Source organism: Mustela putorius, unplaced genomic scaffold, assembly GCF_011764305.1.
Source record: "Mustela putorius furo isolate JIRA1106 unplaced genomic scaffold, ASM1176430v1.1 tig00000127_pilon_pilon_pilon, whole genome shotgun sequence".
Lineage (NCBI taxonomy): Eukaryota > Metazoa > Chordata > Mammalia > Carnivora > Mustelidae > Mustela > Mustela putorius.
This window is the reverse complement of record NW_025421288.1, coordinates 1,553,203-1,577,367: the sequence shown is the minus strand read 5'-3', so window position 1 is coordinate 1,577,367 and position 24,165 is coordinate 1,553,203. Positions and strand designations below refer to the sequence as shown.

General features: G+C 36.9%; 1 protein-coding gene and 1 non-coding gene across 2 annotated transcripts; both read right to left on the bottom strand.

The window, feature by feature from the left end:
- Nucleotides 1-5,562: 5,562 nt before the first annotated feature.
- LOC123388737 lies at nucleotides 5,563-5,689 on the bottom strand. The gene has a single exon (XR_006603258.1). It is a non-coding gene; the product is annotated as a small nucleolar RNA SNORA18 (small nucleolar RNA).
- Nucleotides 5,690-9,656: 3,967 nt separating this feature from the next.
- On the bottom strand, nucleotides 9,657-10,589 carry LOC101673607 (olfactory receptor 4C16-like). The gene has a single exon (XM_045067971.1). The coding sequence runs from the start codon at nucleotides 10,587-10,589 to the stop codon at nucleotides 9,657-9,659; it is 933 nt and encodes a 310-aa protein (XP_044923906.1).
- Between the last annotated feature and the right edge of the window lie 13,576 nt (nucleotides 10,590-24,165).

Sequence of the window (24,165 nt, the reverse complement as noted above, 5' to 3'; positions counted from 1 at the left end):
TAGTAGAATTTGACCTTGCTAAGATGCTTTACTGACCCTACTGTGACCAGTACTTCTATACTTTATACAGAGTAGTCTTAATAAGTATATCTGAATTTTTATTAAAATAATAAAATAATGTACTGAATAGTTCAAAATCACAACTAAATTTTGAATTGCAGTACTTAGGATATGTACTTTTATTTTCCAACATATACAGTCCACTCATAGTAGAACCTCAATTGCACCAACAAAATAAATTTCTAATTTCTATAGTATTGATGATTTTAGGATGGCAAAGTAACATAAAATTTAAAGGATTTTTTTTTCATTTTTTTTCCTGTTTTACTGTTTTTTTAATTTTTTTTATTTTTTATAATCATATATTTTTATCCCCAGGGGTACAGGTCTGTGAATCGCCAGGTTTACACACTTTACAGCACTCACCAAAGCACATACCCTCCCCAATGTCCATAACCCCACCCCCCTTCTCTCAGCCCCCCTCCCCCCAGCAACCCTCAGTTTGTTTTGTGAGATTAAGAGTCACTTAGGGTTTGTCTTGGCATTAGGGAAATACAAATTAAAACCACAATGAGATATCACCTCACACCAGTCAGAATGGCTAAAATTAACAAGTCAGGAAATGACAGATGCTGGTGAGGATGTGGAGAAAGGGGAACCCTCCTACACTGTTGGTGGGAATGCAAGCTTGTGCAACCACTCTGGAAAACAGCATGGAGGTTCCTCAAAATGTTGAAAATAGAACTACCCTATGACCCAGAAATTGCACTACTGGGTATTTAACCTAAAGATACAAACATAGTGATCCAAAGGGGCACGTGCCCCTTTGGATCATGTGTACCCACATGTTTATTGCAGCAATGTCCACAATAGCCAAACTATGGAAAGAACCTAGATGTCCATCAACAGATGAATGATAAAGAAGAGGTGGTATATATACACAATGGAATACTATGCAACCATCAAAATAAAGGAGGACTGATTTTTTAAAAAAATATTTTATTTATTTATTTGACAGACAGAGATCACAAGTAGGCAGAGAGGCAGGTAGAGAGAGAGGAGGAAGCAGGATCCCTGCTGAGCAGAGAGCTGGTGCTGGGCTTGATCCCAGGACCCTGAGATCATGAATCATGACCCCAGCCAAAGGCAAAGGCTTTAACCCACTGAACCACCCAGGTGCCCCAGGACTGATAATTTTTTTGTGTGTACAATGCATACATGCATGTGAATGGACACAGGAAGATGGCTGAAGGATGCACCAGAGTAACAGTGTCAAATCTAATTAGATATGCAGCTTAAGCATTTGGTAGAAGAGGCAGTTTTATGTGAGATGCATTTACCAGATGTCCAGGATGATTCATGTTATCACCTCAGATGCTAAAGACAGAGAGTCTGAGTTTAAATCCCATGTATACCTTTCACAGGCAATGTGGCTTCAGGTAAGGCACTTATCTCACTGGAATTTAGATTTATAATAACTATAATTATTTTATTATACTTCAGTAATACATATTCAGTATTATTATTATTAGTAGTAGTAGTATTGCTATGATTTAACTATTATTATTAGAAATTTTTTGACACAATTTATAAAGAAACTTGGAAATATTTCCAGGACAAAGCATTCTAGTCACAACTTTTAGACTGAAGTCACTGATACGCAAGGATAAAATAAGACAACAGCTCACTGCACGTAATTCTGTGATACTGAAATATAAATTCCACACTTCAAGGCCTCATCCATGACACTGACATGTTCTTGCATGCAGACAACTTGTGATAGCTGAAGTGATTGTGTAAGCTACTTGATGAAGATCATACATTTAGTTGGATTCAAGGATTAAGTTAATATATAATGTTACTTATATTTCCTCCAAGACTGATTCTGACCTAAGGGATTATCATATTTTCCACATAGATAACATTTGGAAGAGGATGCAAAAGTGGCAAATTTCATAGGGATAGAACAATCCTCATTTTATAAATATTGACTTATTCATTCTTCAGTCCTTGGGTTAAAGCTATGATTTTTAAAACTCCTTTTACACTGTGGTGGAAATAATTCCAAAATATCTTTCAGGATTTCCTGTCCTAGCCCCAGGGACTAGAAATATGATAATATAGCACATATTAATGTAGAATTACTTGTCTAAGAGATTTCAACAATGTGATTAAAGTTACTGGCATGTTGACTTTGAGTTATATGTTTCAATCCTATCTAATCCCACAAGCTCTTTAAAAGTAGAGAATTTTTATTCTTCTCCTAAAAATAAAAATTCTCTACTTTTTGAATAAATGAAACAAGATGGGATTGGGAGGGAAACAAACCATAAGTGACACTTAATCTCACAAAACAAACTGAGGGTTGCTGGGGGGAGGGGGTTTGGGAGAAGGGGGTGGGATTATGGACATTGGGGAGGGTATGAGCTTTGGTGAGTGCTGTGAAGTGTTTAAACCTGGTAATTCACAGACCTGTACCCCTGGGGATAAAAATAGATGTTTATAAAAAATATAAAATTAAAAAAAAAAAAAGTAGAGAATTTTTCCTGACCAGCAACAGAAAAGTAAGTAGGATAGATTCAAAGTACAGTTAGACTAAAATGCACCACCCCTGGCTTCGAAGATGAAAGACCACATCCAAAGCCCTCTGGGAGCTGAGAGCCGACATTCCCCCCCTTCCCCCTAATTGTCAGCTAGGAAGTTTCTAAAGACAGGAGACCCCATCTTGAAGCTTCATTTTCCTTTCTAAAGGATAAACTCTTGAACTGGGCCAGAATGCTAATTTTTTCTATAAGCAATTCCTCAAAAAATCCAAAAGAACAACTATCATAAGGACCATAAAACTTTTAAACTTTATGAAGATATAAAAGTTAACTAGTCCATACCAGGAATACATTTGTGTGACAGCATCAATAGAATAATTAATTAGATGGTAATTAAAAACAGGGTGCAGCAATGGCCATGGTAGCCAAACTGTGGAAAGAACCAAGATGCCCTTCAATGGACAAATGGATAAGGAAGATGTGATCCATATACCCTATGGAGTATTATGCCTCCATCAGAAAGGATGAATACCCAACTTTTGTAGCAACATGGACGGGACTGGAAGAGATTATGCTGAATGAAATAAGTCAAGCAGAGAGAGTCAAATATCATATGGTTTCACTTATTTGTAGAACATAACAAATAATATAGAGAACATAGAGAGATGAAGAGGAGAAGGGAGTTGAGGGAAATTGGAAGGGGAGGTGAACCATGAGAGACTATGGACTCTGAAAAACAATATGAGGGTGTTGAAGGTGCAGGGGGTGGGAGGTTGGGGGACCCAGGTGGTGGGTATTGCAGAGGGCATATATTGAATAGGCCACTGGGTGTGCTGCATAAACAATGAATTCTTTTACACTGAAAAGAAATTAATTAAAAAAACAAAACAAAACAAAACAAACAAAACAAAACAAAACAGGGTGCCTGGGTAGCTCAGTAGGTAAGACCTCAGACTCTTGATTCACCTCAGGTCATGATCTCAGGGTTGTGAGATCCAGCCTGTGTTGAGTGTGGAGCCCACATGGGATGTTCTCCCTCCCTCTTTCTCTGACCATCCCCACCTCCCTGCACTCTCTCTTTTAAAAAATAAAATTAATTAATTAATTAAGTAATTAAAACAAAAAAAAAGGAAAACAATGAAGGAGTTAATAGTTAGTAATTGAAAGCAGTTTCATCTGTCAGTACCAAGTGAAGTTTGTTTTTTGATTTATTTTTCTCTCTCCTCTTCTTTGTCTAAATCATCTGATAACTCCTTTCTCCTCTCTCTTAAAAAACCCTTTGCTTTCCCCACATAAGCAGGACACTTTTCCTGCTACACCAAATCCATGCTCCCCAAATTGCAATTCTGAGACCCCAAATAGTGGTCTGTGGTCTTTTTCAGTTTCTCCTCCTTTTCTCACTTGAATCTATGAGGGGGCACTGAAAAAACAAACAAACAAACAAACAAACAAACAAACAAAAACAAGGTTTATTACTCCCAAGTCACAGAGGGTACATTACAGGCCTAGCGCCGCACAGTTTGATCACAGGTACACAGAGACAGGGAGAGAAAGAAAAAGCTTGCCTATCGGATATTCTGTCTTTACTGGGAAAAAGAGCAGGGTACCCAGTATTTGTGGGTTAACTACTGGTGAATTTAAAATATAAAGTCAAGGAAGAAAAACACAGGGTCACACAAATGATCAGTTAGAGGTCACCCAGGGCTTTCCAAAAGAGGGACTTCGGGGACTTCACTGGTAGGGCAGCCTGACTCCTCACCTAATTATGTCCCTGGCATTGTGTTCATTGCAGATGAGAGGTCTTTGAAATGGATGCTCCAGCCATCAAAGCTTAATGTTAGAACTTTAAATTATTAAAAAACAAACAAACAAACAAACAAACAGGATTCCTGGGTGGCTCAGTCAGTTAAGTGTCTGCCTTAGGTCATGATCCAGGGTGCTGGAATCCAGCCCCCTCATCAGGGTCCATGCTCAAGGGAAGTCTGCTTCTCCCTCTGCCCACAGCTCCTCTACTTGTGCTCTCTCTCTCTCTCTCTCTCTCTCACTTTCTCTCTCCCTCATAAAAAAATTAAAAAAAAAAAAAACTGTCAGGCACATACACTATTCCTAATAGGGTCACATTGTGAAGATTAAGACTCCAAAATAATCTTTCCTTAGGGGACACAATCAACTCCTAACATCAACTTTCAAGTCCTAAGTAAGTTTTTCATCTCAAAAGATTCTATGTTCAGACATATGCATTTTTTAACCATAAATGTTTTTTTTTCAATTATTACATGTAGCAGTAGACAAAATTATTTAAAGTCAGTACATTTTTACATAAGGAATCTCACATAATTTATTTTCATGGCCCACCAAGGTCGCCTTAGTTCCTCCAATCTTTGAATCAAAATTTACCTTCATGATAGCCTTTTTAAAAAGAATATCTGCTTTTTTAAAAAGTGAAATAGCTTGTGTAAATTTATGGTGTACAACATGTTGATCTGATACATTATAATATTGTAGTATGGTTGCCATTAAAAATAAAAATTTGCAAGCTGTGTTGAGAACAGTATAGTATCAGTAAATAGAAGTTATACCATTCTGCAATGCATATGAGGAAGTGTTGAAGAGCACTTGTAATAAAGATGTTTCTAATAATGCCAAGATGCATAAAAATAAATATAATACATATATGTGTGTGTGTGTGTGTGTGTGTGTGTGTGTATCCCCCATGCCCAATCCTCAGTTGTCATGTCATTTCAATTCTTTCAGTTGGGCTTATTTTCTCTGAATATTTTATGTGAATATGGACACAATGATGACTTTATGATGGGATACTTTTCTGCCTAGAAACTTTGGGATCTAATTATTTCAAGCAATTTACACTAGGGCCCTTTGAAAAGAATTGAGTTTAAATCATATTCACTCCTAAACTAGCAAACCCAAGAATAATACAGAGTTTGACGATATGCCAATACATAAGATTAAAAAAAAAAAAAAAAAAAAAGGACCATCATGTCTTTCATACTTTTGGCAGCTCTTTCTTATAGTTCCTTCCAAAGACCTAAAAAATAGGTCTGTGAGTAAAGCAAAGAACATAATTATTCTATGAGGCAACTCCAATGATGTGGGTCTGCAGAAGGTTGATCAGGATAGACCTCTACTCCAAAATTCTATCTTTCCACGCTGTGAAAACACCCCTATCATTAAGTGCTCCATGAGGTCACACTTGTACATAGTGGCCATTGAGTCCTACAGTTCTCTCATGTATGATGTGTACTCATAGAGCACGATTGGACATTCCTGCTTGGCCTTCCTTGTGACATGCATCTAGTTAGATGTTTGGATGCAAAGAAGCATGTGGGAGAATCTCAGGAAGAACCCAAATATCATTGTCTGACAACTTTTTTAAATGAGATAATCACAATGTGTCTAGGCAAGGGAAGACTGCTGTTGCCCTCTTTAAAGGGACAGGGAGCTGCTTGTGACAACTAAGAGAATGCATGATCATTTCTGAGTTCATAATTCTCCTCTTACATATACAAAGGTATCTACTTTAGAAGTCAGACTCTTTCCTATCAAAACACTGACATAAGGGGAAAAAAAAAAAAAAGACCTGGTGAGGCTCCACATTCCATCACCTTAGCAGTTCCACTCTCATTATCACAAAATTCTAAACCAGAATTAGATCATTATCTCTGTTGGCAAGAGACATGAAAACAGCAGTCATGGGAGCTCCATATCGGAAGCATATCAGAATATATTTTGAATAGAATGTCTCTGGGGAGGTACCTAAATGAAACCCAACATATTCCCCTTTTTATATATGTCTTATCTTTAAATAGAAGAGGACTTCAACTAAAACTCTACCAACTAGGATCTACAAAATGTGACCCTTGAAAGAAGAAAACAAACAACTATGATCAATGATAAACTGCTTGAGATGGATAAATTCTGAATCTGAAAAAAAATTGTATGTATGTCACAAGTATTCATTGTGGAATTCATGACATTCCATTCCAACACAGAGAAATAGATGACCATTTTTTTTTCCCCAAGCTAAGTTCTTTTTTTTTTTTTTTTTTTTTTAATCTTTATTTTAAGTAGGCTCTACACCCAACACTGGGCTTAAACTCACAAACCTAAAATCAAAAGTCATATGCACTACTCACTGAGTCAGCCTGGTGCCCCTGAAACTAAGAAGTTCTAATATTCCTGGCATAATAAAGTTAATACAAACTTAGCAATTTTGATATAATTTAGTAATTTATAAATAAAAATATATGTTCCAAATAAACAAAAATTCTCATATTAAATTTTATGTACAGCTAATAGACAAATGAAAAAATGTTCATCATTAGCCATCAGGGAAATTCAAATCAAAACCACATTGAGATATCACCTTAAACCAGTTACAATGGCCAAAATCAACAAGACAGTAAACAACAAGTGTTGGAGAGGATGTGGAGAAAGGGGAACACTCTTACACTGTTGGTGAGAATGCAAGCTGGTGAAGCCACTTTGGAGAACAATGTGGAGATTCCTTAAGAAATAATATATGGTAGGATCTCTACATAACTGACACTATTCATCAACTCGGGATCAGAACAAGTGCACTGTGATGGAAAGAAAGTATACAAACAATTTTTATTCTATAAAAAAATTAGGTTATCTCTACCCCAATGTTTATAGCAGCAATGGCCACAATTGCCAAACTGTGGAAAGAGCCAAGTTTCCCTTCAATAGACAAATGGATAAAATATATACATATATATGGTTCATATATAAAATAAAATATTATGCCTCCATCAAAAAGAATGAATACCCAACTTTTGTATCAACATGGACAGGACTGGAGGAGATTATGCTAAGTAAAATAAGTCAAGCATAGAGACTCATTGATCATATGGTTTCACTTACTTGAGGAGCATAAGAAATAACATGGAGGACATTAGGAGCAGGAAAGGAAAAGTGAATTGGGGGAAATCAGAGGGAGAGATGAAGCATGAAAGACTGTGGACTCTGAGAAACAAACTGAGGGTTTTGGAGGGGAGGGTGAAGGGGGATTATGTGAGCCCTGTAGTGGGTATTAAGGAGTGCACATATTACATTGAGCACTGTGTGTGGTGCATAAATAATGAATCTTGGAAGACTGAAAAAAAATAAAATTAAATTTAAAAAAATAAACAAAAAATAGAGCTACCCTATGACCCTGCAATTGCACCATTGGGTATTTACCCCAAAGATACAGATATAGTGAAAAGAAGGACCATCTGTACCCCAATGTTCATAGTAGTAATGGCCACACTTGCCAAACTATGGAAAGAACCAAGATACCCTTCAACAAATGAATGGATAAAGAAGATATGGTCCATATATACAACAAAGTATTATGCCTCTATCAGAAAGGATGAATATGCAACTTTTGTATCATCATGGATGGGACTGGAAGAGATTATGCTGAGCCAAATAAGTCAAGCAGAGAAAGTAAATTATCATATGGTTTCACTTACTTGTGGAGTATAAAAAATAACATGGAGGACATTGGAAAATGGAGAGGGGAAGTGATTTGGTGGTAATTGGAGGGGGAGACAAACCATGAGAGACTGTGGACTCTGAGAAACAAAATGAGAGTTTTGGAGGGAAGAGGGGCTGAGGGTGGGGTGAACCTGGTTGTGAGTGTTAAAAAGGGCACGTTTTGCATGAAACACTGGGTATGGTGCATAAACAATAAATTTTGGTACACTGAAAAAATTAAAATTGAATAAAATTTAAAAGAATACAAATAATAAAATGGGTTAAAATCAAAAAGATTCTTAAGCATCATATAATTCAATATTGCCATATTGATGAATGGTGGCAAAAGGTGATATACGTCAACACTGCAAAAATACAGTTTTTAATCCAAATATCTTGGTGTCTCTCAAGTTACCCTCTTTTCTAGATCTTATTAAAACTCACTCAGAGGGGCACATGGGTGGCTCAATGGATTAAGCCTCTACCTTCAGCTCAGGTCATGATCCCAGGGCCCTGAGATTGAGCCTCACATTGGGCTTTCTGCTCAGCAGGTAGTCTGCTTCTCCCTCTCTCTCTGCCTGTCTCTCTGCCTACTTGAGATCTCTCTGTCAAATAAATAAATAAAATCTTTAAAAAAATAAAGCTCACTAAGATAATCCATATTTGCAATGTATTTGTTTCAAAGCCTAAAAAGTCCCCTCTGAGTTTTAATATTTTCAGTTGGCTGCTTATATGTTTTACCTATAGCCCACATGAATATATCTACTTAATTTTGGACATGTATGCTATAATCATAATAACCCAAAAGTATAAATAAATTATTATAATTTGTATGACCCAAGGAAAAGTTAATGCTTCCCCCAAATTAGAAGTGATCATTGTAGAAGCAAAAAGTTTTTACAAAAAAAAAAAAAAGAAAGAAAGAAAAAAAGAGTACCAGTCCAATTATCAGAAACTTTCCAAGGTAAAAATAATCCATCTGAAAAATAAATATTCACACTATGTTCTGCTACTGTTTTAGAAGAATCTAAATAAATATAAGAAGAATTTGAAGTATGACCCCCAGAAATAAAAGGGGATTACCTAGCTAATAGAGTGTCCCCTAAAACATAAAAATTTTACAATTATTTGAAACTGGTGCTTTCTGCTCAGTCAACCAAGAACAACCAAGTTGAAGCTCCATGGACCGACATGATGTGACTGAAGTGTCTAATATAAAGGAAGTTATTTGAAGGAGGAAAAGCCTCCCAGGCTGTGGTTATAAGTGTATAAAACATTACTTGTAAACAGAGAACACCAGAATTCAGTATGAAAAAAGGCAGGGAAAACACTGGGTCAAAACCACAGTGATGCTAGGCAGGCAAGAGAGGCAGAGACATAGCAGTGAAAATGAATATATCTATGTCAAAAGCATGAGTCTTGACATGGCTGTTTGTACCTGGTGCTGTCTCCTCTGTACATGAAAATGACTCAACACTAACCAGTGTACATGTTCATTCTTGAAGGAATGAATTTTCATGTCCCTTGATGATGTTAACATCACAATAAAAACATAAGATTCTCTATTGGCTTCTAGGTGAATCTGAACTATGAAGAAAAATTTGAAACACCCATTTATCTTTTGTCATCTAAGATCAACTTCTTTCTCCATAACTTCCTCATGGCATCTTTCACCTCTGCATTCCTCAATGTGTAAATCAGAGGATTGATCAAAGGTATTCCAAGGGTATAAAACACAGCTATCATCTTATCCATGGGGAAGGTGGTTGCAGGGCGTGTGTAAATAAATATGCAAGGACCAAAGAACAAGATGACCACAATGATGTGGGAGATGCAAGTGGAGAAGGCTTTTCTCCTCCCTTTAGCACTGTGGTTTCTCAGAGAATACAAGATAATAACATAGGAGCACATCAGCATGACAAAACTCACTGTACAAATGGCCCCACTATTGGACACCAACAGTAGGTTGATCGCATAGGTGTCTGCACAGGCAAGTTTCAACAAGGGCTGCAAGTCACAAAAATAGTGATCAATCACATTGGGACCACAGAAGGGTAAACTCAAGGTCAAAGAAAGCTGAGCTGAAGAATGTACACAGGACCCCACCCAGGCCATAGCCATCAGCACAGCACAGATCCGACGACTCATGATGGTTGTGTAGTGCAGAGGCTTACAGATGGCCACATAGCGGTCAGCAGCCATGAGGATAAGGATGAAGATCCCCAAGCAGCCAAAGAAATGTAGTGAAAAGACTTGTAACATGCACTCACTGAAAGAGATAGTGGTCTTCCTCAAAAGGGCATCCACAATCATTCTAGGGGCTATGCAAGTACAGAGGCAGCTGTCAGATAAGGATAGGTGGAAAAGGAAGAAGTACATTGGACTCCCGAGTGTCTGGCTGGTCTTGATAGTAGTAATAATCAGAAAGTTACCCAGCAACGTCCCCAAATAGAAAAGCAAGAAAATGACAAACACTATTTTCTTTCTAACAGGATCCTGGGTCAACCCAAGCAGAATGAATTCAGTCACGTTATTATTCAGCTGCATTATTTCATCAATTAGGAGATGCTTGAGTATGAATTTGTTGATCTGCAAAAAATAAAGGTATTAATTCATGGGGTGATGTGTGATTTAATGGAGCATTTTAAGCAAATTAAATATTCCTCATCAATATTTTGGGGGTGTTTTTTCACAAGTCACCTCAATAGTTCTTTCCTTTATTTATAATTATCTTTTCATAAGGTCATTATGAGTCTCAACAATCTTGTGAAGGTTATATCTTCCTAGAGCACTCGTCAGATACAATCTTATAGCATTTAAATGATTCTGATTAATTTTGACAATTAAATGAATATAAAGTTAAAAGATATGGCTCCATTTTATTACTAATGGCATTATTTTTGTATACTTAATATATCATTGGGCCCATGTTTTGATGGTGTATCATGTGGCATTTTCAATATATTTGACTGCCACTAGAGGTTCATGGTATAAGTAAAAAAAATCACACCTGATATTTATCCTATAAAGAATGTCTTTTTTATGCATATGTTTATCAGCCTATATTTGTTATACATACTTTTAGAGTATATTTTTATATATTTTATATATTATATAAACACATATAAAAGAAATTTATAGCTTTATAAATATATAACATGTCCTCTTTGAAAATATTTGCTGCCTGATATTACAGCTAGAAAAGAGGAACAGGAAATGCTTAATCTTCTAAATAATATGCTATTACCTTGATTCACATTTATGATACTTAGTATTTGACAGACACTAATGCAGATAAGTGAATGAATGTTCTTTGATAGTTGTTTATATCTCAAATATCTGCCTTTCTAAATTTCTCCCTCCCATTTCTATAAAACATTCCTTAGTGGACCCCAAATCCCTGAGGTTATGTATAAATGAAAAGGGGATATGATCGCTCAATAGCTCATGCTTTCACTAATCCAAGTATTAGTTTTAGCACTTTGGGTCTGAGGTCATTTGGGGAGATGTCACCAGGTAATTCATGTAGGACCAGATCATTATGACTATCATCCCCTGTAGGGTTTACAGGTACCCAAAATGCCACATTCTTGTAACAGAGCAGAGATTCATAAGAGTGAGGCAGATAGAGTTTAAGACAAGAGGAATAGTAATAGTCAGAACTGACTGTATCCAATTTGTTTTCTATCCTGGCAAAGTTGATGATCATCCAACTTTGAAATCTCACTCCTTTCAAATGAAGATTTCCTTTTTCAAATTTAGAGAAAAAAATTACCACTGACTTCAGTTCCAAGAACAAAATCTTCTATCTAGATCTTTTGTGCCTATTGAAAAGGCACTACATACAAGTAAAAATAAAACCTGAAATGTAATGGGTTGAAATGTAACTTGGGAGATTTACTTATTCCATTGTGTTCCTTCTAAAAGTCATCTACATTATGCTGAGTATAATAAGGCAAGCAGAGGGAGTCAATTATCATATGGTTTTGCTTATTTGTGGAGCATAAGGAATAAAAGAGAAGACATGGGGAGATGGAGAAGAGAAGTGAGTTGAGGTAAATCAGAGGGGGAGATGAAGCATGAGAGACTGTGGACTCTGAGAAAAAAAACAAAACTGAGAGATTTGGAAGGGAGGGGGTGGAGGGTTGGGTGGGCTTGGTGGTGGGTATTATAGAGGACACATATTGCCTGGAGCACTGGCGTGATGCATAAACAATGAAATCTTGAACACAGAAAAGGAATTTAAAAAAATATTAAAAACAAAGTCACCTATCCTTTGTTATCTGTCCTGAAATTTGTGAGCATCCATAGCACAGATGAACTAAACGGACAGAAAATTCCCCTTATATATCTTTTCCTTTACCTTGGTAAAGTTTCTTCTCCCGCAATATAATTGAACTGTACCTTATCTTCCTCCAAATCAAAAACCACTCTTGGGAAAGTGTCTGGTAAGTTTATTTACCTCAGAATTCCATTTTATTTTTGTTTAATTTTCTCAGGATTATGTAATCTTTGTCAAAGATTTCAAACTACAAAGAAAATGAGTTGGTGTCTTAATCAGTACAATAAGCTCATTCTTTCCTTATTCATTTGAAAGAGTGATCCATCACAAAATATTTGAACTTGAAACTATACCCCAAATTGTGACCACTCTTTTGAGTGTATGGTTTCCATGTTATCAACCCTTTAGATTGTTCAGTCCTAAAGCAAAATTATATACACATGTGGACATATATTTTAAGATAAATTAACATAAATATATATGGCTTCATTAACTTGTTAGTAACTGTGAGTTCTCATCAGATATATAATCCATAATCTCTAATCAATAATCTCCTTCCTTCTTCCTACATTTCTATCCACTTCAGCTGTCCCTAAACTACAGGACCCAATTCAAAAAACTCTCCTCTGGAGACCTTTGGTATTTACGTTATGATAAAAAAAAATAATAATTCTCACTCCTATTCTCCAATGGCATCCTTTATAGCTTTTCTTGTAAGATTATTATTGAATAGGAATCTTTGAAAACTATTTATTCCCAGGATTTTATTCTCCAAAGTTCCAACCCCAACACCTTGTATCATGTAGGTGCTTAGTAGTTTTTAATTAAATTTTCTTAATTGCTTCTTACAATATATTTATCTGATGGTTTTAGTAATATTTAGATTATGGAACACGTCCACATAATTAATTCCCTGTGGCTTTCGATTTATTATGTGTGGCAGACAGACATTCTCCTAACTTATAAATCCAGGAACTAAGCTGAGTTCAATTTTAAACAATGTAGTAGACATTGAAGCAGAAAATATTGTATTCTGAAGAGCATCACACAGCCGTGAAAGATTCTGGGAACACTGACACCCATAAAAATCATCATCTTAAACATTAGCATTTTCTACAAGACTCTTTAACCCACAAAGAATGCAAGGACAGCCTTGACATTTTTCTTAGGTTCTTGTACTGAGGCATGTTTTTGTCCAAGTCTTAGTGGATGACCACATGTCCATTTTTCCAAGGACATGTTCACACTGTCATGCAGTTCTCCAAGAAATATGACATAAAAATTAGTTGCAATGACCTGGGGACAAATGGCCCGAATACAATAACATATCTTATAAGTATTGCTCTTACCTCAACTTTTCAAACAAGTGAAGCCAACTTTGGAATGTCTAAATCTGTCAGCACGGTAAAAAACAAACTACATGTTGGGTTTGGAGGTAACAGAGAAGAGCTGAAAAAAAAGCACACAGAAAAAAAAAAAGTGGAGAATAGATGAGAGTGGAATATAGTATCAGGTGAATAATTCTACCCCATAAATCTGTTTTTCTGCAGCAGCCACAGCGCTTGCTGAAGGGCTTCCTTCAACTACCTAACCCTCCCTGATTGGTTACACTAGACTTCCATCTCTGGGAGAAACCCTATACTCATTTATATGCAAAATTCACATGCTCTGTGGGCAGGTTAATAAACTGTCCCCATATTCTTTACCCCTTAAAAGCCCAAAATGAAGAAGGATTAAAAAAGAAACCATCACACATATATGATGGCAGTTTTCAATTTCATGATGTTGTGTTGCCTCCACATTGCCATGTTTCCTCCAAACTTTCCATGAGAAAAAGTTGTTCAGCAATCAGACTACATCTCAAATGTGGGTCAAATGCAAATTAAATTCTTACAATATTATTTTGAAAACATATAAAGAATAATAACTCCATGCCATGATGTGCAAATTTCTAATTATTTTTTAGATTTATTGATTTGTTTTAAAGAGAAAGAAAGAGGGAGAAAGCAGGGGGTAGATGTAAGGCAGAGAAAGAAAATCTCAAGCAGACCTGGAGACCTTGACCACTGAGTATAGAGCTGGATATGGCACTCAATGAGGGGCCCGAGATTATGACCAGAGCTGAAATCAAGAGTCAGATGCTCAACCACCTGAGCCAGCAAGGAACTCCACAACTTCCTATTTGAAACTGTCACTTGGAGATAGGAAAGTTAGCATTCTCCCAAACCCGTCAAGGTCATGTCTCTATTGACCTTTTCTCCAGATTATCACCAGGTTTAACTCTTCTAACTTTTGTTATCCATACTGAGGATCTATCCTCCTCAGTGACCTTATATGAAAAGCATTTGTGAACCTTTACACATTCTGCTACCTCACGAACCTATAGTAAATCTTACAACATGAAATCCTTCCTTCCACCCCCATACAACAATGGAAAACCACACAAAGATTTTCACATACCTGGTACTCATAAAATATTTGTGAGTTCATGAGATTTTACTCCAAAGCTTACCTTTCATTTTATTTCATTACTGCATTAATAGTAAACTTTTGAAAAAAAATTCTTTTTTTTCATTTTCTCTTCTCAGAGGATTTGGGAGCAATGGCCAAATGATGTATGAAAATATATTTTAAATATATTGGATTATTTTATAATGATGCCTCTATGAGTACAAAGATGTAAGCAAACTGTCACTTACCTGTTAGAACACCATAAATTAGTGCCAAATATTTCCATTCCTTTTTGAAAGCAGCCTTCCCATGAAACACAGAAAAAAAAATCCTTTTTCTGCATCCTAGAGGGAATATTTTAAGACATAATGATAAAAAATATTAGCACCCTAGAGAATACCATTCCCTAAAGTTTTCCCTTCTTTATTAATCAGAAACATCCCAGATGTTGTAATATGTTTAACTTTTGGTTCTAACACAGTAGAGTAAGATATATCTCCTCAGACTTAGGTTTGATAGCTCTTGGTGCTTCTGTGGCATTTGGTAACTTGGGATGACCAAAGATACAGGGGAAAAAGGAAAATACAGATGCTTGAGGATGTGAAGAAGAAAAAACAGTGTCTTTGGCAACAGAGGATGTGGTTCTCTAAGAAACTACTCTGATCCCTGCCCAGTGCCCTAAATTAATATCTATGCTTTAGGATAAAAGCTTCTTTAGCTCTTCTAATTTATTTGCAAGTACAATCCAGGGAAAGGAGTATAGTGTCCCAAAACCAGAGGTTGTGTTCTCTGTGTTATAACTGAGCCCACCCCCAAAGAACCAGATTTGTAGTAAGTGATCTGAAGATTAGTATGTGTACTGAGTATATATCTTATTAAGAATTCCAATTTTACTGCTCAAATCTTCACAAGTTCCATAAACTTTATGGAGGTGTAATATTCCATAATATTCCATAAACTTTAAATACTCATTGAGGTTGGGAATTACCACTGTCTTATTATCCACCAAATCTACTAGTAAGTATTTACAAAAAGGAGTTCAGGGGTGCCTGGGTAGCTCAGTCATTAAGCCTCTGCCTTCAGCTCAACTCATGATCCCAGGGCCTGAGAACTAGCAGGACATTGGGCTCTCTGTTCAGCAGGAAGCCTGCCTCTCCCACTCCACCTGCCTGCATCCCCTCTTTTGCTGTGTCTCTCCATCAAATAAATAAATTAAATCTCAAAAAAAAAACCCCAAAACAGTCTATATTATGCATTAAGCAATCTATTGGTTACTAACTGAATGAACTGAATGAATGAATTAAACAAGTAAACCAAGCAGAAAAAAAGTTTTGAGTGGGGGCAACTGGGGAACCCATTTGGTTAAGCATATGCCTTGGGCCCAGGTCAGGATCCCTGAACAGGCTCCCTGTTCAGTGGGGACCCTGCTTCCCCTTCTGCCTCTCTTTGTCTGTTTTTCATGAATAAATAAATAAAATATAATTTTAAAATGCTTTGAGTGATAATTTATAATTACTTCTGAATAATTCCCCTTATGATGGTAGTTGGAATAAGTTGAAGAGATCATTTCTGAACTAATCTAAAACTACTAATTTAGAAATAGTGGATTGAAGTGAGGTCTGGTTTGGGGAGACAGCTAATAGTCCTCTAGGAGTCCCTTCATTGTTGGCCCTCAATTGCAGCTAGGGTCAATAGCACTGAAACACTGAATCCCACTAAACATCAAATAACCTTGAAATGTCAGGTTGTCCTCATAATACAGTGTGATATTTCTCATGAAGTGCTGTAGAACGTATCATCAATAAGGAGAATCTTTGGCGGGTATTTGCTGTTTTGAGGAAACATCTCCAACACTTCAGCAGATACACCATACTTGCCTCAGGAAGAGGCTAAAGATGAGCTATAAAAACTGTCTTAGTTGGGCCTGGGTGTCTCAGTGGATTAAAGCCTCTGCCTTTGGCTCAGGTCATGATCTCGAGGTCTTGGGATTGAACTCTGCATGGGGCTCTCTGCTCAGTGGGGAGCCTGCTTCCCCCACTCTCTGCCTGCCACTCTGCCTACTTGTGATCTCTGTCTGTCAAATAAATAAAATCTTAAAAAAAAAAAAAAGAAAGAAAAAAAAATAAAAAACCTTAGTGCGCCCTGTTTGATTTTTCCTGAAAGGATTTGTCTTCCTTCTTTGAATGAACCTTGATTTTCCCCTGAAGACCCACAAATCCTCCATTTTTAGTATGAGTTATGAGCAGCATTTTCCCCAAGGATGGGACTATGACTTCTGTGTGGCCAATCAGAAAGCTTTTCCCCCATCCCTGTTTAATGATCAGGTCAGAGATCTATTTGCAAATGAGATGCAAGCTCAAAATTTTTGCTTGGACTCATAAAATAAGTTATTATTTTATTCCTAATAGAGTTTCTGGATTAGAGACCCAGAAATCTTAAGATCTTGTCATAGGGAAGAGAGCCTGATTTAAAAGGGAGTGAGCCCAAAAGGGAGCAGAGCCAGCAGACAAGTAGGAAAAAAATAAAAAATCTTTAATTCTACATTTTTCACATTTCCAAATCTTTTACCATATTTATTTTATTCATTTTATACTACTTTGTTGCATGCTTTTAAAAAATATAATGAATATTTGCAAACTTAACAATACCTAAAGAACTAAAATATTACCAAAAGTTAAATCCAATTAACTCCTTCCTTATCTTGTCCCTGCTTCATCCTAAAGGTAGCTAATATTTGATTTTTTTTAATACATCACTATCTTATTTCCTGAAAATAAAACATCTTAAATATATTGTTCAGTTTCTCTGTTTTGAATTTTACAGAATATAACAGACTATATGCAGAATTCTAGGAATTGCTTTTATTTTTCATTTAACATTATGTATGTTACCAAGTTTTACATTGGTTTGTGAATACAGTTGTAGGTTCATTTTTACTGTCATAACATACTCTTTTGACCTCAAGAAGATAGCCTAACTAAGATAGATTTACCTTCATCCTATTTCATAATTTAAACACCCAATTTTAGAGGTTATGGAGAGGGATGAATCAATACACAGAAGATCTTTAGGACAGTAAAAACTATCTGTATGACAATATAATATGGGATACATATTATTATTATACATTTGTCCAAACCTACAGAATGTACAACAGCAAGAGTTAGCCCTAAGGTGAACTATGGTCCATGGGTGATTATGACATATCAGTATAAGTTCAACTGCAACAAACACATGACTCTGTAGGGGATGTTAACAATGAGGAGGCTGTGCATGTGTGGGGGCAGTCAGTACATGGGAAATTGCTATGCCTCCCTCTCAATTTTTCTGTGCACATAAAAGTGCTCAATAAAAGGATTTACTAGCTGATGTATAGACTTTTACACACATATGCCAAGTTTTCTTCTGGGGTCATAATCTATCCTGAAGCTATGACAATGTTGTATTCCTTATGTCAGCCTTACTCTCAGATACCTTGAAACACCAACTCCTGCCTTTGGCTCATGATGCAGGAAAGGAAAAAGGGGATTTCCTGAGGTACACAGCAAACTGTGGTCAATAACTCCTTCCAACATGGTCTCCTGGTCTCCAAGGCTGATGCAATCCTTTAATAATCAGAATGTGTGATGCCAAAACCACTAACACACTAACAGGCACTTTTGTTTTTCAACTCCTCAGGGACACCTTCTTCCAGCAGCCAATGGTTTCTTGGCAAGAAGTTTCAGAGCTAAATTCTACTATGGAGCTACTGAAAAATGCTCCTACATGCAGGCTCCAATTCTCCCAACACAATGCCTGATTTTCTGAAGACATTACATCAGCCACTTTGAATGGTATCTTTGTATTTCTGATTCCAGTGCCCTGCTCAGTCATGAACTGCAGCTGAAGCCTCCAATCATTCTCCCTAACCATGAACTCATGCCAAATCCCTGCCTTTACATGGAACATCTTCCTGAGATCACTCTTCTCCTGCTTCCTGTCACTCAGAGCGTGGGCACAGAGCCATCTACACATTCAAGTCTTGTGTGATCCATTGACGTGTCCACTGTTTACACACATGATACCTACATGTTCCTTGATAATGTGTAAACAATTTTCGTCAAATTTATAAAAGACTTTTAAATAGGGATGCTCTAAAACTCAGCTTCAGCCTTGGCATTCATCCAAAATAATTTATCAGTTTAGACCTCAGCATTTGAAAGACTAAAGAAAAAAGGCCTATATCAGTGTCATTTCTGGTTGTCTCTGCTCTTCATGGATATGACTTTATAGGTTACTTCTGTGTCTAATCTGCCTAATGGTACAATTACAGATTAGTCATGGCATTCAAATTCACTACTGATATATGAATATTTGTATTCACATATTAATGAACACTGTCAGTGTAACTTGGAGAAAATACTGCCATTTTTTTCACTTTGGTTTTCTTGTGGATTTGAAATATTTTGGATATGACTTGGATCATCATTCTTATAATACCAATAATTAGAAAACAAACCTTTTTCCGTGATGTGAACACACACATGATAGCCACAACTGCAACTGACAGCAAATCACTTCAGGAATAGGCATCATAGGGTCACAAAACAAATGAAATTGCACAGTTTTTTTTCCCCATTTTTAAAAAATCTAATGCCTTGTTGATATAAAAGAATCTTATTTTGACCCTTGCCTCAAACTAATTAGCAAATTTATCTAATGGGTCTAGCACGGTCCTGTAATATTTAGATTATAACATTTAATTCTGAAATGTTTAAATCTCTTAAGAATTAAATTTATCTTTTAGAAATATTTTTACTTTTTGTTTGATTTGGGCATTTGTAGGGAATGATGATTACTGAAAAGGATTTTGATGAATTCTTCAGTGAGACATTGAAGAAAGTTTCCAGCATAGGGCAGAATGGAAAAAAGAAAAGAAAAAGAAACATTAAGATGCAGGATACAGGGTCAAATTAGAAACACAGTCTTTGAAAGGAAGGAAAATGCTCTAGGTATAACTTCTGATACCCACAAAGATCTCCAAAATGACCTCTCCGCCTTGCTTCCCCATAAAGCATGCCTCCACAGAAAATGACCTCTGGTTCCCAGCTATTGGAAGAAGACTGAAGAATTAACAAATGCTAAAACCTCTATTCTTCTGTGTTTTGATAAAGTTTGAGCATAAAAATTATAATTAACAGTAAAATTCTCCAACACACTGGATCGTGGGAAGCTGAGCTCTACTGAGAAGACAGGGACTTTCTCAATCATTTGTGTCTTTCCACAAATACTCCTAAAACTAGAAGAGGTTCCCAAAATATAAAGCACAGCTCCTTCTCTTCCCTTCATTGTAAGAAAATTACCACTTCTCTTCAATCCTTTACTGTCCCCTGTGCTTAATCTTGTTAGGAAAGTTTCTCACTTCCTTCTGCCCTTGAGTCATTATTAGAAAAACCTTCTCTACCATAAAGCTGCAACACACCTTTGCCACAGTTTCCCTTATTAAACAGATAAGTATTTTCTATTTAAATTGTTAATTATTTTTATTTCCTATGGTATAAAAATATTATTCCAGATAACTAAACATGTATTGTCATAGCAACTTTTAAAAATAATTTATTTTCCAAATAATTTAAAAATCACATTAATATTTTTTCACAAAATCTTATATCTATCATGATCTATTTCAATGATGTGTGTTCAGCTTCCATGATATCTTTATTCCCTAGCTAATGCCACACACTTGTAATTATTTGTAGCTGGGTACTGTATTTTATCTGATAGAATTTCCCCCCATTTTTGGTCCAAATTATCTGCTCATGTTTTGCTTATTTATTTTTCAAGAGAAAACAATTTGTCTACTTAAAAACATATGTTATTAGTGATTTTACTGGGGAACTCCTTAATGTGTAGGTTAACTTGGGAGAGTTGAGATCTTTGGATGTTGTGTATGTTTCAGATATCAGGGGGAATTGGAGGAAGCAATCCTTAACACTCACGCAAGACCTGGATAAGTCTGGGTTTCCCACCCACCAGAATAGTGAAACTCATAATTCACAGAACAAGGTAAGATATTAAAAAGTGCATTGCCTCAATAGAGAGGAAAACTTAATCATAAAATAATCACTGTTCTGGTCCCATTTAACAAAGTTCAAAAACAATTATAGAAATGCAAAATATCCAGCAACAAAGATAAAAATCTTAATACATAACAACCAATCAAATATTACCAAGCATGTAAAGAGGCAAGAATATATCATTCATTTCATGGGGACAAAAACAACCCATTCAAACCCCCCCCCACACACACAATGAATATAGAATTAGTAAATGAGTACCATAAAATTATTATTATCACTGCATTGAATATCTTCAAGAAACTGGAGAAAAATTCAAATATGGTAAGTATAGACATTGGAAACACAAAAAGAGCCTTATTTTAGGCTTTTACATCACTTTAAAAGTCTAGTGAATAAATATACAATAACTGGGATGAGAATAGCAGATGAACAGATTGTCCACTGCAGCAGAACAGATTAGTAAACTTGAAGACACTAAAATAGAAACCATCAAAATAAAGCAAAGAATTTTTTTTTAAAAGGACTGAAAAAACAAATGCATGAGTATCCATGAGCTAAGAAAAGACTTCAAACAGCATTATGAATGAATAATTAGAATCTTCAAAAAACAGGATGGGAGAAATTCCAGAAAAGAGAAATAATAACCAATTTTTTTTTAATTTAGTGAAAACTATAAATCCACTAAGCCAATAATCAAGTAAGACACAAAGTCATGATGCACACTGCACTAATAGATACATCATAATACATAGGCCAAAAACAGTAATTAAAATGAAAATGTTACCCTAATGTTCATAGCAGCAATGGCCACAGTCGCCAAACCATGGAAAGATCCAAGATGCCCTTCAACAGATGAATGGAGAAGGACAATGCGGTCCATATACACTACGGAGTATTATGCCTCCATCAGAAAGGATGAATACCCAACTTTTGTATCAACATGGACAGGACTGGAAGAGATTATGCTGAGCGAAATAAGTCAAGCAGAGAGAGGTAATTATTATATGGTTTTGCATAAGGAATAACACGGAGTATATGGGGAGATGGAGAGGAGAAGGGAGTGGGGGAAATTTGAGAGGGAGACAAACCATGAGAGACTGTGGACTCTGAAAAACGATATGAGGGTTTTGGAGGGGTGGGGGGTGGGAGGTTGGGTGAGACTGGTCGTGGGTATTATGGAGGGCACATATTGCATGGAGCACTGGGTGTGGTGCATAAACAATGAATTCTGGAACACTGAAAATAAATTAAAAATATAAATAGGGGGGGAGGTCAAGATGGCGGAGAAGTAGCAAGCTGAGACTGCTTCAGCTAGCCGGAGATCAGCTAGATAGCTTATCTAAAGATTGCAAACACCTGAAAATCCATCGGCAGATCGAAGAGAAGAAGAACAGCAATTCTGGAAACAGAAAATCAACCACTTTCTGAAAGGTAGGACCGGCGGAGAAGTGAATCCAAAGCGACGGGAAGATAGACCCCGGGGGGAGGGGCCGGCTCCCGGCAAGCGGCGGAGCAACCGCGCACAAAATCAGGACTTTTAAAAGTCTGTTCCGCTGAGGGACATCGCTCTAGAGGCTAAACCGGGGCGAAGCCCACGCGGGGTCAGCGTGGCCTCAGGTCCCGCAGGGTCACAGAAGGATCGGGGGTGTCTGAGTGTCGCAGAGCTTGCGGGTATTGGAACGGGAAAGCCGGCTACAGAGACAGAGCCGACAGTAAGCTCGCAGCTCCGTGTTACCTTGAACCGGTCGCAGGCTCGGTGAGCTCGGAGCGCGGCCGGAGGTCAGGCAGACGGGAGTAACTGGGCGCAGTTCTCTGAGCGCGCACTGAGGAGTGCGGCCCTGGGCTCTCGGCTCCTCCGGGCCGGAGACCAGGAGGCCGCCATTTGTATTCCCGTCCTCTGGAACTCTATGGAAAGTGCTCAGGGAACAAAAGCTCCTGAAAGCAAACCTGAGCGGATTACTCACCCCGGCCCCGGGTAAGGGCGGTGCAATTCCGCCTGGGGCAAAGACACTTGAGAATCACTACAACAGGCCCCTCCCCCAGAAGATCAACAAGAAATCCAGCCGAGACCAAGTTCACCTACCAAGGAGTGCGGTTTCAATACCAAGGAGAGCAGCAGAATTCCAGAGGAGGAGAAAGCCAAGCACAGAACTAAAGGCTTTTTTCCTGTGATTTTTTTTAGTCTTGCAGTTAATTTAATTTTTTCTTTTTCATTTTTTTTTTTTTCTCGCCTTCGGGTAAAATTTTTTTTTTTAACTGTTACCTTTTTCTTTTTTAACGATTTTTTACTAGTTTATCTAATATATATATATATATATATATATATATTTTTTTTTTTTTTTACATTTTTCTTAGGTGTTTTCTTTTTTTAAAATTCTTTTCTTTTCTTTTCTTTTTTTTTTTTTCTTTTTTCTCTCTTCCTTTTTGAACCTCTTTTTATCCCCTTTCTCCCCACTCACGATTTTGAATCTCTTCTAATTTGGCTAAAGCATATTTTCCTGGGGTTGTTGCCACCCTTTTAGTATTTTACTTGTCCCTTCATTTACTCTTATCTGGACAAAATGACAAGACGTAAAAATTCAACACAAAAAAAAGAACAAGAGGCAGTACCGAAGGCTAGGGACCTAATCAATACAGACATCGGTAATATGTCAGATCTAGAGTTCAGAATGACAATTCTCAAGGTTCTAGCCGGCTCGAAAAAGGCATGGAAGATATTAGAGAAACCCTCTCGAGAGATGTAAAAGCCCTTTCTGGAGAAATAAAAGAACTAAAATCTAACCAAGTTGAAATCAAAAAAGCTATTAATGAGGTGCAATCAAAAATGGAGGCTCTCACTGCTAGGATAAATGAGGCAGAAGAAAGAATTAGTGATATAGAAGACCAAATGACAGAGAATAAAGAAGCTGATCAAAAGAGGGACAAACAGATACTGGACCACGAGGGGAGAATTCGAGAGATAAGTGACACCATAAGACGAAACAACATTAGAATAATTGGGATTCCAGAAGAAGAAGAAAGTGAGAGGGGAGAAGATGGTATACTGGAGAGAATTATTGGGGAGAATTTCCCCAATATGGCAAAGGGAACGAGCATCAAATTTCAGGAGGTTCAGAGAATGCCCCTCAAAATCGATAAGAATAGGCCCACACCCCGTCACCTAATAGTAAAATTTACAAGTCTCAATGACAAAGAGAAAATCCTGAAAGCAGCCCGGGAAAAGAAGTCTGTAAGATACAATGGTAAAAATATTAGATTGGCAGCTGACTTATCCACAGAGACCTGGCAGGCCAGAAAGAGCTGGCATGATATTTTCAGAGCACTAAACGAG

What these genes read in the sequence shown, in the direction of transcription:
- LOC101673607 (XM_045067971.1), bottom strand. Translation starts at nt 10,589, where the DNA reads ATGCAGCTGAATAATAACGTGACTGAATTCATTCTGCTTGGGTTGACC.